This window comes from Calliphora vicina, chromosome 3 (assembly GCF_958450345.1).
Source record: "Calliphora vicina chromosome 3, idCalVici1.1, whole genome shotgun sequence".
NCBI classification, from domain to species: Eukaryota; Metazoa; Arthropoda; class Insecta; order Diptera; family Calliphoridae; genus Calliphora; species Calliphora vicina.
The window spans coordinates 46,446,074-46,461,721 of record NC_088782.1 but is presented as its reverse complement, the minus strand read 5'-3'; the positions used below and the strand labels follow the sequence as shown (position 1 = coordinate 46,461,721).

At 32.5% G+C, this 15,648-nt stretch overlaps 1 protein-coding gene across 1 annotated transcript in view; it reads left to right on the top strand.

Moving 5' to 3' along the window:
* Positions 1 to 7,140: 7,140 nt before the first annotated feature.
* Positions 7,141 to 15,648, top strand: part of gry (trafficking protein particle complex subunit 11 gry) — a 35,760-nt gene continuing 27,252 nt past the window's right edge. Inside the window, exons 1-11 of the mRNA XM_065504079.1 lie at positions 7,141 to 7,717; positions 7,781 to 8,184; positions 8,238 to 8,421; positions 8,483 to 8,713; positions 8,862 to 9,001; positions 9,069 to 9,238; positions 9,301 to 9,434; positions 9,510 to 9,717; positions 10,727 to 10,917; positions 10,986 to 11,402; positions 11,666 to 11,817. Of these exons, the coding sequence (XP_065360151.1) occupies positions 7,575 to 7,717; positions 7,781 to 8,184; positions 8,238 to 8,421; positions 8,483 to 8,713; positions 8,862 to 9,001; positions 9,069 to 9,238; positions 9,301 to 9,434; positions 9,510 to 9,717; positions 10,727 to 10,917; positions 10,986 to 11,402; positions 11,666 to 11,817 (2,374 nt within the window). The 5' untranslated portion in view covers positions 7,141 to 7,574. The remainder of the gene's footprint in view (positions 7,718 to 7,780; positions 8,185 to 8,237; positions 8,422 to 8,482; positions 8,714 to 8,861; positions 9,002 to 9,068; positions 9,239 to 9,300; positions 9,435 to 9,509; positions 9,718 to 10,726; positions 10,918 to 10,985; positions 11,403 to 11,665; positions 11,818 to 15,648) is intronic.

Genomic DNA, 15,648 nt, shown 5'->3' with positions numbered 1-15,648 from the left:
TATCCGTAATGTAGTTAAAAAAAAGTGATGCGATTATGAGAAGGAAAGCTCTGTATATTCGCAGAGACATTTTGATGCAAATGTAATTCGGCGATCAGTAAAAATTCCACCACCTTCCAACGGCTATGGTATGCATACATTTTCATATTCCAATATATCTTTGACCAACTCCTCCACTGCTGCAGCCAATTAAATGTCAACACATCTCAAATATTTTTCACATTAAAATCTTCAAGAAAATTAAAAATGTTTACATTGTCCAAGGAAAAGTTTTGTTAAAAGTAGCAAAAAAAAAAGCAAACACAATATTCTTTCACCGTTCAATTCGATCAGTGGAAAGAGTAATGCAAACAACAGCAAAAAATTTTATATATTCCAAATGATGGTATAGAAAATTAAAAAAGTACTAATTAAATTCTTACAGTACGCAGCTGCAAAATAAAATAAAAAAATCCATCATCATCTACAATATTAACATTTTTAAATTGAACAAAAGTTTTCTTTAAAATAAAATCGCAAAAAAAAAAAATAAAGGAAAAGAGATGGGAAAAAAATAAAAACCAAAAGTAAGATAAAAAAAATTGCCAGGAATAAATCGGAAACATGGAAAATACGTTAAAAATGTAATACAAACGAACGAAGGAAAGAAAGAAAGAAAAAAGAACTAAGAAATAAAACATATTCCATCAAAGGTTGTGAACGAGCAGAGCAGGGTTGGCGAGGTTAATAGGAGAATGGAGAAGGTGGTTGGAAATAGGTGGGCAATAGGTTGAATGGAGTACATAATAAAAATTACTTAAAGGAGACTTTCAAAAGACACTCACTCTCTTAGCTTTAGTGCACAAATGTTTCTCCATACTTTGCTTTGACTGCCTTGTTATGGACATTTCGAAAAGGGAAGATAAGTTGGAAATTTTGTGGTATAAGTTAAGGCCGACCATATTGGAGACGCTATACCTTTGGTAATTGAGTTATAAATGGTTAAATGGAGGCATATATCTTACATCTCAATTGTGATGCTGTATTGGTCTCGAATTCTATGATCTGCAATTAACTGGAAGGTGTTTGGTTCTTTTTGGCAAGGTCGCCCAACCAGCGACATCTGTCACTTCTGGTTCTTTTGTTAACAGCTCCAGATCAGGAACGATATTTGCTTGTACGAAAGGAACATAGTATATGCAGAGTCCATACTCATACATGTCATATTAGCAAAGCATTTTCTCCTATAATAACTTCATATAAACTCAGAGGTTATCCTAACCACAACATCATACAGTTGGAGTCTCTCTACAGGAATGTTAGGAAAGATCTTCGCTTGTACGAAGAGAACATACATACTTATATGCAGAATCCATTGTATCGCTACTTTGATTTGCACGACATAGAGACGAATGTCATACTTGATGATATCTCACCAGATACAGAGAGGCACAAATAGAGAGTGGTGGAGATGTGTAGACTCTATAAAGATCCTTTATTAAAGCAGAAATAGGACTGTATAAATAATCATGAATAGATCTAAAATAGGTCTGTAAAGAATCAGAAACGAAACTCTTTCGTTTCGTTTTATAAAATTAGACCCTAAAAGTAGACATAAAGATCCATGATTAAACTTTTAATAGGGTGTTTAAAGATCCACGATTGAAGCAACAACAGGTCAATATTATCGAAAATTGCTTTAAATATTTTGTTTGGAAGATTAATAACTTAGCATGCGTTTTAACCAATGCTCAAAGAAATGTTTCTCCTTCCAACGAGCTAACTCTAAGGGCCTCATTTTATAAAACGCAACGTTTGGAAGCATAAAAAATATGTATGAAGAATACTGGGAAAAGGGTTTGAAACTTGAATATTTTCAATAGAATTTTATTTTAACGTTTGTCGTTTTGTTTTACGAAATTAGACCCTAAAACATACTTCATAGTTTTCTCCATGCTTTGAACAACGTTCATACCGTAAATTTTTAATGAGCGCAAATTAAGTTCATGATTGGAAATGTACTGCAGATGATCAATAAATTTTATCCTAATGCAACCGAGGATGGCAGTTTTCTTAGGGGCTTTTAACAATGTGTCATGCAAATCATTCAACGGGCTTTAGCAAATCAAGGTGTTGAGGTATTCATCAGCAATAGAGTCCTAGTTGGAAACGAAATTTGTCACGGTCTTAAATGATGTGTGGTGTTGGCTTCTGTGTCTTTTCTGAAGCCATTTGAGGTGGTATATGAGAACACTTTTCGAGAATACTTGTATTTCTATTAGCAATCAAGCGGCACTTTTGTCACTCAGCTCTTCTTTATTCTAATCATCCAGTGTAGACGAAACTTTACCTAATGACCTAAATTTGCAACATGTATTGCAACATGTGGTCGAAAGTTTTCATAATGGAATATTACGGTTTTATGTCTGCTGCATATTCTGGGGGTCTTTCGGCCAATGTTCACTTCAAACGAATCAGTTGCATTCGATACAGATTCCCTGTGGTGGTCTGGTCAGATTTCAGCAGCTCATAATAATAGATAGGACCCTTTTGCTCCCACCAAATACAGAAAATTACCTTCGGATGGTTGGCCTGGCTTCACATACGATCTCTTACGCTTCAAGTTATCGTAATGGATCCTTTTTTCATCGCAAGTAAATTTATTTTACGATTTTACAAGCTCTTGTTGAGTTTGACAACAGCCTCTAATTCTTGGTCTTCAAGCTTGTTTGTCTGACGTGGGCGATATTTATCTTCGACATTTCGAAGCAAAAAAAAACTTATTTACTTTATAATGTTCAATAAATGTCAATGTATCCTGCGAAACCCGAAATATATTTTTTTAATAACTTATCCTTAGAAATCTCGATCAACGTATACATATATCGATTTTCCCTTATATAGAAATGCTTCTTGCACGATGTAATTGAACTAATACGAGTGGCTTTTGTAGTGAGATATTTGAGAATGCTTTAAAAATAGATATTTTACATGATCCCTGTTCAACGTATCATAAGTATACAGTTAAAACCACGAGAGATAATTGCACTGAAAGAAAAGTTTAGTGAACTAAAAAAAATTTCAGTTATTTATCAGTCTTCAATTGTTTACCAGAATGAGGTCCACGATCTTAACAAAATTGTCTACGACATGTTGTTATAATTCTTTAATTAAGGGCATAATTTTATAAAAAGAAACGACAAACGTTAAAAAATTTTGTATGGAAAAAAGTCAAGTTTCAAACCTTTTCCCAGTATTCTTCGTACAAATTGCTTACGTTTCTGAACGCTTCGTTTTACAAAATGAGGCCCTAAATCGTTTATATTAATACTTTTCGACAGTTTCGAATTTTTTGTGCTTCTTTTATTACGTTGTTTTAACCCTCTAACCCGCAAGAGGGTTAGAGGGTTGTCATGTGAGTGATGTCAAAATTTTAGCACGTGAAATTTTGTGTGTCATAATTTTTTTTTTTTTAAGTCAAAGTTTTAGTCGCCCGATCTATTCGAAATATTTTTCATTAGTTTTTCAATAAAATCGTATCATAATTATTGTTTTTACACCTAAACCGGCAACAATGCCCTGAGGCACTCTTCACCTTTTTGCACCTGGTTCCTAAACTTAATTTGCAAATTAGTTTCTGATGGCTGTTCTAACTTTATTGGGTCATCATTACCCTAAAAAAAATATTCGACAACTTGTTTTAGCTTTTTAAAGTTTGTGGGTTAGAGGGTTAAGCAAATGAATATAAAATCTGAAAAATTAGCTTGCATAATTGCGCATGAAATGGACATCATTTCTATAACCCCAATTTTCTGTGGTCTTTGCCTTCAATTAAATACTTATGAGTGACAAATATTGCTATCATTAGAGAAATTAAAAATATAGTAAAGGAAAGAACAGAACAGAACCTTGAGGTAATCCAGAATTAGTCTTGAACTCCTTTCATAAGATCTACATCTACAACAAGCTATATTTTGGAGTAGGAGAAATAATATAAGAAACCTGAGTTGTTATTCGAAAAAGAACGGATCTTTGCAATACCTCTGAATTAATCTTAAATTTATTTACTGAGATCTCATCTCCAACAACGATCCCTGAGAAAGCTTTAGAAATAGAGACATCAAACAAGACAATTCAAGAAAGAAAGAAGAAGAGGATATGATTGGCAGTTTGACATGCATAGATGGTCAGAGAGATTAAGGTCTTGAAATAATTTCATAAGAAATATGTAAATCACTTAGTATGATCTCTGAGAAAGCTTTAGAAATAGAAACATACACCAAGATTGTCAGTACAGTACAGTTAGATATTAAGCTCTTGAAATCATAATCATTGTATGGGATTCCATCTACAACAACTGCATAGAGCGGCCCCTTAGAAATCTCAACTTATTGAGAAATAAAGTCACATAATTGGAAGCATTTATAAATAATTTTATAAATTACTGCCCATATTCAAATGTCTAATATAACAACAAACTAACGATATCCCGGTTAGCCTATAGAGGAGGTTACTAGCAAAAAAAAGGGACGTATATTCTCCTCTTCTATTTTATTCCAATTTTGCTTTGCTTTAGTGTTGGTAATTACGTACTGTTCATAATGCTCGTTAGTCAGAGGAGTTTTATTTCTTTTTTTGCGTTCATTCGTTCCTTTTTTTTTATAAATTTTTGCAATGATGAGGGGTGGATTTTTTTCCATCTATTTTAGCAGCAACTTTAATACAATGTCCTGAATGAGGGTAAACTCATACCAATATGAGGGTGTTTTGCGTGTTATACTGAAGTACAAACACACTGGCTCAAACACTAATACCTACATTTGTATGAACAAATACATTTTTTCTGTTTTTTTTTTTTAATTTTTTTCTATACTTTGGCTGTCATTGCTAACCCCTGCCCTTTAATAGACATTATTTTGTATTTTTTGTTGTTGTTGTATTTGGTCTCATTCATTTCTCTTCAAACCGCCGGAAACCGCCATTTTTTTACAACATTTTTTTCAATTTCACTAACGAAACAGAAAAAAAAACCCACCAGTTTTTTTTGCTTGTGTGAGAGGGCGTCATTTGCCATCCATGGTGGTGGTGGTATTGGTTTGATGAGGGTGAAATTGTGTATCAGAATGAGGGGGTGGATTTTGTGCCCACTACATTTTTTTGTTACATTCTCTATAGTTTTCATGATGGTTTCATACCCCCACAAATGTGTGTTTTTAGTTTGGAAAAAAATTTACAAAATTTTCATACACAATGAATGAAATTTTGGACTGTTTAAGTTTTTTTTTCTGTTAATTTTTGTCGGTTTCTTTTCTATGTTTTTTTGTGAAAATGGTGGCTTTATGGTAAATTAGTAACATTAATGTTAAATTTTGTTTGAAATATATCCTCCTATTTTCCTTTAGATTCCATTTCTATTTAAATGTTTTTTTTTTGTTTTATTATATTCTTAATGCATTGAAACAAAGGTACGTACCTTTTTCAAATATCTACAATTATTTGTTAAGTGCCAATTTAAAAAGTAATTTGTATTTAAATTGAATTGTTTTTTGTTAAGCTTTTTTTAAGTATGTATATTGTTTTTAAGATTTATCTAATGGATAAATAATTTATGAACTAGAAAAAATACAATTCTGATACCTAAATATTATTAAAATGTAAAATATGGAAGTTTAAAAATTGTGTTCCCAGTTCTTACTTTTCAAAATGTTTGAATTTATAAAATATGTAAGGTGAGGGTATATATATAACCCCCTGGTTATACCTGATAAATTTTTATCATGATAAACTTCAAAATGGTTGTCTAGATAAAAAATTATTAGATATAGTCTCCATTTATTAGTATTATTGCTTCGTTATGATAAAATTGTTAGTGCTTTTGCTTAGACAACTTTGTCTTGACAACAAATGTCATTTATTGTTATGATGAATATTCGTCAAGTATAGACAGGGAGTTAGGGCCTCATTTTCTAAAACGAAGCGTTCATAAACGTAAGCAATTTGTATGAAGAATACTGGGAAAAGGGTTTGAAACTTGAATATTTTCTATACAATTTTATTTTAACGTCTGTCGTTTCGTTTTATAAAATGAGGCCCTAAGTTTGTCATTCTGTTTGTAATTTCTACATTTTTCATTTGCGACCTCATAAGACGGAGTCGATATATCTGTCTGTCGTGCGATAAATGGATTGTGCGGATCAGAAGTGGTGATTTTGACACGAAAGACAAAGATCGCCCAGACCAGCCAAAAAAGTTTAAAGACCAAGAATTGGAGTCATTATACTCCATGAATATTGTTGTAAAACTCAACAAGGGCTTGCAAAATCATTAAGAGCTATTTCAATACGTTTGCGAGCAGCAGGATTAATGCAAAAGTAGGAAAATTCAAGTTCTCAAGCCTAGAGAACTTGAACTTGAACACACGGAATATGCATCCAGACATAAAACCGTAATATTCTATCAAGACAACGTTCGGCCACATGTTGCAATACCTGTTAAAAAGTATTTAGAATAAAGTGGGTAGGAAGTTTTGCTTCACCCACTTTATAGGCCAGACCGTGTCCCGTCCAACTACTATTTGCTTCGAATAAGTTTTCTCTCCTAAAAACACAATAAAAACAAATGTACATATAAATAGAAAGAAAAATTGTATACCAATCCTAAAAATTAATGGTCTAATTTTGTGAAACGAAACGACAAACGTTAAAATTGTATGAAAAATATTCAAGTTTCAAACCTTTTCCCAGTATTCTTCTTTAAAATAAGGCCCTTAAATTAAAGTCTAACTAATCAATACTAACTAACAAGAACTACAGATTTGCTAGCAATAGCAGAGACACAACCACTTGGTTTAAAAAAAGGGAAAGGAAACGAGAATACATACACAACACACTCAGCTCACTTAGTATAAACACCAACCAACAGTTTTTCACCTCTGTAAAACATTGGCAAAAAGCAATGCATAATTTTAGGATGATACTCTTTGTTATCGCCCATTTATCAAAGGTCGCTTAGTCTGGCAATATCTCAAACAAAAAGAAATTTAAGCACAAAGCAAGTGTCATAATTTTCTTTTCCATCATATTCGCAAACCAGCTGTTTGCCAATTTAACTGTCAAATTTCTAAAACAAAAAAAAAATTGTAGCCGTCATTAGTACTCGCAAAACGAAAAATAGTTGTGTTTCTTTAAATAAAACAAAAATACCAACCACTTATTAATTTTTTGTTTAATTATTTAATAATTTCTTAAATACAAAAGCTTGTTAAATGAAAGTGTAAAGAATCCTGGTTAAATTAAGGGAAGAAAAAGCCAACAAATATTATTATTGGTTTTTTTTTCTTCGACAATTGAAGGCTGTGCCGTCGTTGTCATCATACTACACTTGTCAACATAATTTTATCGCTGCTGTTTAGTTAGTTGTTGTTGTTGCTGCTGTTGTATTTGATATTGTACAATTTTAGAGGTGTTTATTGTTCTTGTAGTTGTTGTTGCAGTTGAAATTCCAAAAAGAAAAGCGACAATTCATTAGTGTTGTGACGACAACAATATCCACAGGAATTTTACACCGAAAATTGTAGCGAATTTTTGTATGTAAATATGAGTATAGAATCTACAGCCTTGCCCTCCGAGCTACTGGTTGCGCCCCAGCCCCTAATTGGTTTATGTGGCCTGGATGTGAATCGTAATTCGGTACACAAATCAATATGGGATGCATTTAGCAATAATCGTAAAGCAGATAGGTAATACCAGGTTTTTCGTTCAATTGGAAAGCTTAAATAGTAAATTTGTTTTTGTTTCTATAGGGCTGCTGTACAATTTAAACTACTTCCTAGTAATTATGACTTTCCTGTGGCCAAACCCAAAAGAAATTCCTATGAATGGTATCATCCTAAAGGCATTTTAAAACGTAATTGGATGTTGAAACATTTACATGTTTTGCCGGCTGTGGTGGTTTTATTTCAAGACATGGAATGGAACGATGGCAATTGGACAGAAAAACAAATGCAATGTGCCGCTACTATACAATCTCTTAAGAATTCTCTGCAAGAACGTAACACTCGCATTTGTTTGGTTTTACTACAAAAAGCTGCACCACTACCGCCCGGTGAAGATATGCTAGCCTCGGAAAGAGCTGCTAGTCTCACCTCTGCCTGTGGCCTAAATAGTAAAATGTTATTTGTTTTACCTCATACGGAGCATTTAATGGGTAAGTTACTGATCATTTAAACAATACACATTTTTCACGCTAGTGTTTCTTAGGTTATGCACTCCGTTTGGAATCCGCTTTTTTGGATATGGCTCAATTGTATTATACCCAGATGGCAAAACGTATACGCACCCATAGAGACCAACTTACAGCTGCTCATACCACTTTAAAGATAAGGCATCAGTTTAAATTGGGTTTTGTAGCCGAAATGCGTCAAGATTTTAGCACAGCTTTAAAGTAGGTTTATTTTTGAGAAATATTGTATAAGGATTTAAATTTCTGTTTTTTTTAATTACAGACATTATACCCAATCGTATACAACTTTAGATGAAATTCGTATTAATGATACAAATTGTTTGGAAATTAAAACTGTGGCCGGCTTCTTGAACTATAAAATATGCCGTTTAATGTTTAAGTTGAAAGTTCCAAGGGATTCGATTAATCATTTTATAAGCCACATTGAAAAGTATAAAAACCGGGTGGGCTATAAGGATTTGGTGTTTGAACACTATGCCTGGCTGAGTAAGCAGTAAGTGAAAGAAATATTTAAACAAAATATCACAAAATAAATAAAAGAAAAATGCAATAAAATTTTATTTGAGTTTATTAATACGACCCACATTTTCGAAATATTTCTCGAGGATATTTTAAATTCATAAATAATTTCCATTTTACAGACATAGCGTTTTTGCTGAACTATTTTGTGAAGCCATCAAAAATGGACTGCCTGCCCTACAAACCCAACATCCTGGTATTTATTTTCATAAAGCTGCGGAATATATACAAAAACGTAAAGAAGCATTTATGCAGTGTAATAGTAAGTTTTTCAATATCGCCAATATAATTAAAGTTAACCATACATAAATGTTTATCAAAACCAACAGTAGCCTCAAGTCCAACAGAACCGCAAAATAACTTTAATAGCCAATTGAATAACATCTCCTCTCTGTTCACCGAATATTTTGGCATTATATCCTCAACATCGGGTGAACCTATAAATGAGCAGCAAATTAGTTTTATGATAAGGGAAAATGAAAAATTATTTAATCATTCGGTAAGTTTATCTAGGCTTATTATTTCTAATATTTATTAAAAGCTTTTGTAAATTTCTTTTAGGCCGCTATTATCAATTTACTTAGTTTGGCCATGGCTCAATTTAAAATCTATAAGTGCTTAAGATTTCGCAAAAAATTAGCCATTGATATGGCTGATGAATACTTTAAAAGTGGTGATCATGGCAAAGCTTTAACGTAAGTGAGCTGTAACATTTTTCTAAATATAATCGAATCTTATTTAAATATAAAATATTTTTTATTATTTTGTAGTTTATATTCTCTGATGTTACCTGATTATCGTCACGATAAATGGCCTTCTTTGTTTTCGGATGTTTTATTAAAAACTATGCGTTGTGCTTTATTGTCGGCTTCAATTTGTGATTTTATGTCGTGCAGTCTTGAAGCTTTATCGTTTAAGATTGATTACACGCCGAATGAAAGAGTTATGGTTTTGGAGAATTTGTGGAAAGTTTTGCAGGTAATTGAGATAATGCGAAGTATTTGAGATAATCCACACATATATTAAATAACATCAAGTAAAAACAATTTATGCTGTTTCGCTTTAAACATTTTAAATTTCTATAGGGGATTAGAATTACAGAATTACTGATATATAAATTTCAATGTAGAATTTTCTCTATAAAATCATCATTATAAAATTTATAAAACATTCATTCACTAAAACATTTTTTACTAAAAACAAGTAAGAGAGCTATAATCGATTGTGCCGAATCTTATATACCTACCCTTCACCAAATTATACTTAAAAAAAAGATTTTAAATATTTTTATTTACGAAATTTAAAATAATAGTCAACTTTATCGACTTTAAGACTTTGTAGTCAGTCTGAATATTTTTTAGGTAAACAAAATTTAAATTTTTTTTTCTATATTTTTTTTAAAAAAGTTTTTTCCAAATTTTTTTTATTTTTTTTTTTGTAAAAAGAATTTGTGGCAAAAAAATTTTTTTAAAAAAAATTCGAGTTAAAAAATATTTTTCCCGATTTTGACCCATTGTAGGTCCAACTTACTATATAGCCTTATCTTTGCAATGAACTTTGGAATTTCTATCATCAGATATCCATATTTTCTATATTAATGACTTAGTAATCCAGATATAGATCAAAAATAGGCCAAAAATCGAGGTTGTCCCGGTTTTTTCCCTTACATTTCAACCATTTGTGGGCCGATTTTGTCGATTTAAATTAAATAGCAACCGAGCCGGAAGAATCCCCGATATATTGATGTACGAAACATGTATGTAAGTTATTTGGGGGCTGCGGAAAGTTGATTTCAACATACAGACGGACATGGCTATATCGACTTGGCAACGATCCAGAATATATATACTTTGTGGGGTCGCAAATGAAGAATATAGAAATTACAAACGGAATGACAAACATTTATACCTTTGCCACTCATGGTGAAGCGTATAAAAATACGAGAGTTTTTTTTTAACTTTAATTGTTCGTTTTTTTTTTATTACAGTGTCAACCGCCAGTGCCCCAAAATCAAAATGCTCCTGAAGTTCGTTCACATTGGGAGGAGGCATTAGCCAGTATCAAATCTCCTCTACAAATTGATCTAGATAAACTAACAGAGCTGATAGAATTTTGTACGACTTTTGAAAAGTTCGAATTGAAAAATGATGATATTATTAAACTAAATCTAGTTATGAGGTAATATTTGAAAATAAAAATCCCTTGAATCTTCTTTTTCTAAAATCTCCTTTCCTCATCAATTTCAGACTACAAACAGATGTTCCCCTAAAAATACGCAATTTACAAATCATTATCACCGATGGCTCCAACAACTACAAACTGCAAGCCTCGCAATATAGCAAACTTAACGATCTGTTGGCGTTGAGGGAACACTTCAATGATGACTCGAATGCCTCACAGATACCGCTGCAACAATTTGAGCAGAATTTCAAATTGGAACCCACATTCTACTATCGGTTTCTTTTCACCACCGAGGCCCAACAATTCTTAGAAAATACTCAATTACGTGTGGTGCGCATAGAGGCATTAATTGGCACCGAGAAACTTTCGGTGCTGCTGTGTAAAAGTTCACCCTTTATGAATAAGGCCTTTCGTTATCACAGTCGTGTTCGTGATTTAGATGACAATATCATAATTAATCCAATTTGTTATATTACTCCCACGTAGGTCATCATTATTAAATCATCATTTGAGAAATTATTATTCTGAAAAAAAAGCAAAATAAATCATAAATTAATTTGCTTTTTTTTTGTATTAATGTTTAAGGAAGTGTAACTGTAACTGTTTTTTTTATCAATACAGTTATAATTGTAATAGTAATACACATTTGATTTAATATTAATTTTATACTACTATTTGTTTTTTTTTAGTTTGATGAAGTTGATTTATTTGTATTATATTTATTTTTTGCATTATTTCGTTACAGATTCCATTTAGTCACGCAATGTAATTTAGGCAGTGAAACGATGCTTGTTAATGAATTTTATCCCGTTACAACGACTATTAATAATCCCTATAATGTTTTTCTAACTGGTATTGCCTTGAATATAAGTGTACCTAATAATTTGAAAAATAAAGGTAAGTGCTAAAACCATACATTTTTTAAAATAAATTATAAGCTTATAAAACATATCTTAAATTATGAAAAATACGGACTTTAAAATAAAAATATTCACGATGTTTCCAATATAAATAAATACTAAAGATTCAGATATTTTTACACCATTTATTATTTGTTCGAACAATGAATAATACAAAACACTACACGATCCCAGATGAGAGATGTAAAGTCACTAATTATGGCGTTTTGAAAAATGGCATTGAAATATGAACTGTTGAGATTGACCATTTGTTAAATAAATTCCAATGCTCATAATTAAAATATATTTTAGAGAATTAAGACTCATGTTGTATACATTATAAATAAAACATGTAAGATGTTCCTTTAATTTTTGTGCAATTATGTAATTGGATGCAAAAATTATAACTGAATTTTAAACAACGTGCAAAGTGCAAGCTAATTATTTAATATTCATATGACTTTCGTGCAATTGTCGTCCTCCCTTATATTATACTAGTTGCCCGGTAGCATTTACTAATGTTAGTTCGTCAAGTTTCTCCAACCCTGCCTGTTCTTATTTATTTGTAAATAAAATATCTAAATTTGTACTGCATACTTTAGGGGCTTTTTTATTACAGTTGAGTGGACTCAAAAAAGCCGGTTTTAGACGTAATTTTTAAATTTTTTTTCTCTACAAACCATCTCCTGAAAATTTCGAATCGAATAAAAAAAATCAGTCAAATCGCTCCAGCCGTTCTCACGTGATGCCATTACATACATGGACCATTTCATTTTTATATATATAGATTGATGTATAACCTTCTTCTTTAGCGATCTGCTGCAGTGTGTTGAATCGGTTGTTGTAGCAGCTGTGTTAGTGTTGAATCGGTAGACTATTGCAGTTCTTTTTAATTTTTTGATTATATATAAAAACCGTTAAATGAATATTAGTTACAACAACATTTGTTTAAATCTCTTAGATCGCACTAGGTTTAAACGAGCAGAAGGTTGAGAACTTACCATCTTAGTGGATCGTGGTGTCTCTATATATTTTACGAAATCTATGCTGCTTGTAGGTTGTTGTTAACCGTGAGTAGGAGAAGATAGATCGATCTGTATGACTTACACAGATTCACGTTGTTTTCGGCATCATCCGACCATTTTCCAGGCATTGGATATCACAAGTCTTAATGTTTTGATATTTTAGCATCAGCTTCAATATGCCGTTGAGTCCAATTGCCTTTGTTTAATTTGGCGCGATAAGATATTTTATCATCAACGTGGATGTAATATCAATTGGCTAAACATCACGCCAATATAAAGTTTAAGGTGAGATATTATAGTATCAGCAAACATGATCGCGATCCTCTCATCCTTCTTCGCGTTGAAGTGGGACCGGACAGTAGACCTCAACTGTCCAGCCGCACTACCATAATAAAGTCAACCCGAGTTCGTCATATAGCTAATACTATATTTCAATTCAATGTCCAATAGATCAAACAATTCATCGACGACATACATTCCCTTGAAGATCATCCGTATCCTAGCCAACGCGGGCATAAATTACTCTTTTCCCCGTTCTGATCTCCACAACTGTGACAGAAATTATTATACTCAGTTTTGTAAGCGCATGTGCTCTAACATTCCCTATATATTCCTGTGGTCCAGGCATTGGATATCACTAGCCTCGATGTTTTGATATTTTAGCATTCATTTGTCCTTTCATTACCTTTTTTTCGTTTGGCTCGATAAGATATTATATCCTCAGCGTGAAGTTAATGACTTCTGGAAGTTTTTAATTTTAAGAACACTTTTCAATTCGTCAGATACTGGCAAGAAACAAGATCACCATAAGTTGCCAATTCAAGTACCCAGGTTTAGTATTCTAAATTATCTAACCTGGTTTATCGACTGATATGACAATCGGTTGTCTGTAATTGTTCATGTCTGTAACTCCAGTTAATTCAACACAGATGGTTGTCTGGAATTCTGTAAGTCGAAACGGAACTACCTACAGATCTGACTACAACACTTTGAACTTTCACCCAAGGATTTGTCAGCAGATATAAGCCTTAACTGCAACCAAGTATCTGGAACACAATCGATTGTGGATGCAGCGACTTTTTGTGGAAATTTATTGTGTACAATTCTGAAAATAAGATGATGCCAAGATGATACTTCTAACTCTCTAAATCTTCTGAAAAAGGATTGAAAATCGTCTGGTCTTTGGATAATTGTACTATCATAGCACGGGACAGCTACACATGTTGTTCGGTGAATCTCAATTATCTTTAGAAACGATAAGCGAAACTTTTCACCACCTTGACAAATGAATATCAGTAGGAATTGAAGGTATTAGTCAATAGTGTCTAGAATCCGACATAAAATCATTAAATAATTAGTTTATTCGCTCTAAAGTCTCTTCACACTCTCTAGGGTTCACCCTAGGTACATAACGATTGATCGGTCAATGTTAAATTATTCAGCTCCTTGAAAAAGTGACATAACTTTTATTCCTTCTGGAATTTCAAGATTACTAAATCTAAATCTTGACGTAAGATTCATTAGGAAATTCAATGATATCATCACTTATAGAGGAAAGATATACGGATGTATCCAAAATGATATCTGTGGACCAAATTCAAGAATATCTGTATCTATGGATAGATAATCTACTTTTACCAAAGCAAATCGATGAATTGCATCGACGAGTCAACAACACGCCTTTAATGAATCCAAAACCCATTACTGATTAGCAGGAACGCCAAACAGAGCCTGCACTGAGTTTAGATGTGTAATACCAAACAAAAACTTTCAAAACTGGTTTGCGCAATAATAGTCTCTTTCATTATTCACTAATTAAATACTTGTGTTATAAATAATTATAATAGTTTTTATTTTAAACAATACATTTCTTCAAATCAATTTTTCATTGACTTTTGCAAATATCCTTTTACTGCATTAACCGATGTATATACACCAGGAAATCTCTTGCGGCCACAACCAACACCAAATGAAACAACACCACACAATTGTCCACGGTACACTAATGGTCCACCAGAGTCGCCAGTACACGCATCTCTCCTACCCGTCACACCAGCACACATCATTGTATTTGTTATTTTAACCACAGAACGGAAATCTCTTTTACACTTTTTATAACCCAACATACGAACATTAACCGTACGCAATTGATTTGAGGGCATTTGTGCATTTTCATTTACCAAACCCCAACCGGAAACTTTGACCAAACTTCTAGGTGGAATAGGGCGAGAACACAAAGGTATTGTGCTAATGTTTTTGCCTTTCATTGGTCTGCTTAATTTTAAGACGGCCACATCCATTTTGGAAGTACTGAAGCTAAAGACTCTTGGTATACTTACGCGCACAACAGAACGTCTAATGCCTGATTGTCTCAAATAAGTGACACCGCCATGTACAATGATATTACTGGCTTTCATTCCTTTTACACAATGAGCTGCCGTAACCACATAACGATCTCTAACCAGGGTTCCGCCACAAAAGAAGGAACCATCTCTTTCACGCAAAGATACCAAATATTTGGCATTATTGATTGTTGTTGGTCTGCCTCCCACAATGCGATATTTGACAGCATTTGTTGTAAGATTTGTTTGGAATAGTAAAACTATTAAAATGTTAAACCAAATCATGGTAAATCTAGCCATCTTCTAGTAATATATTGTTTAAAATCTTAATTGCAAATGAAGAGATTTCATTATTGTGGCCTTTATATAATTATTAAGATTTATCATTACAATATAGCTAGATAATGTTTTAGTTTATAGTTTTAAAGGTTGTCTGTATTGAAACAACTGTATTAAATTGAA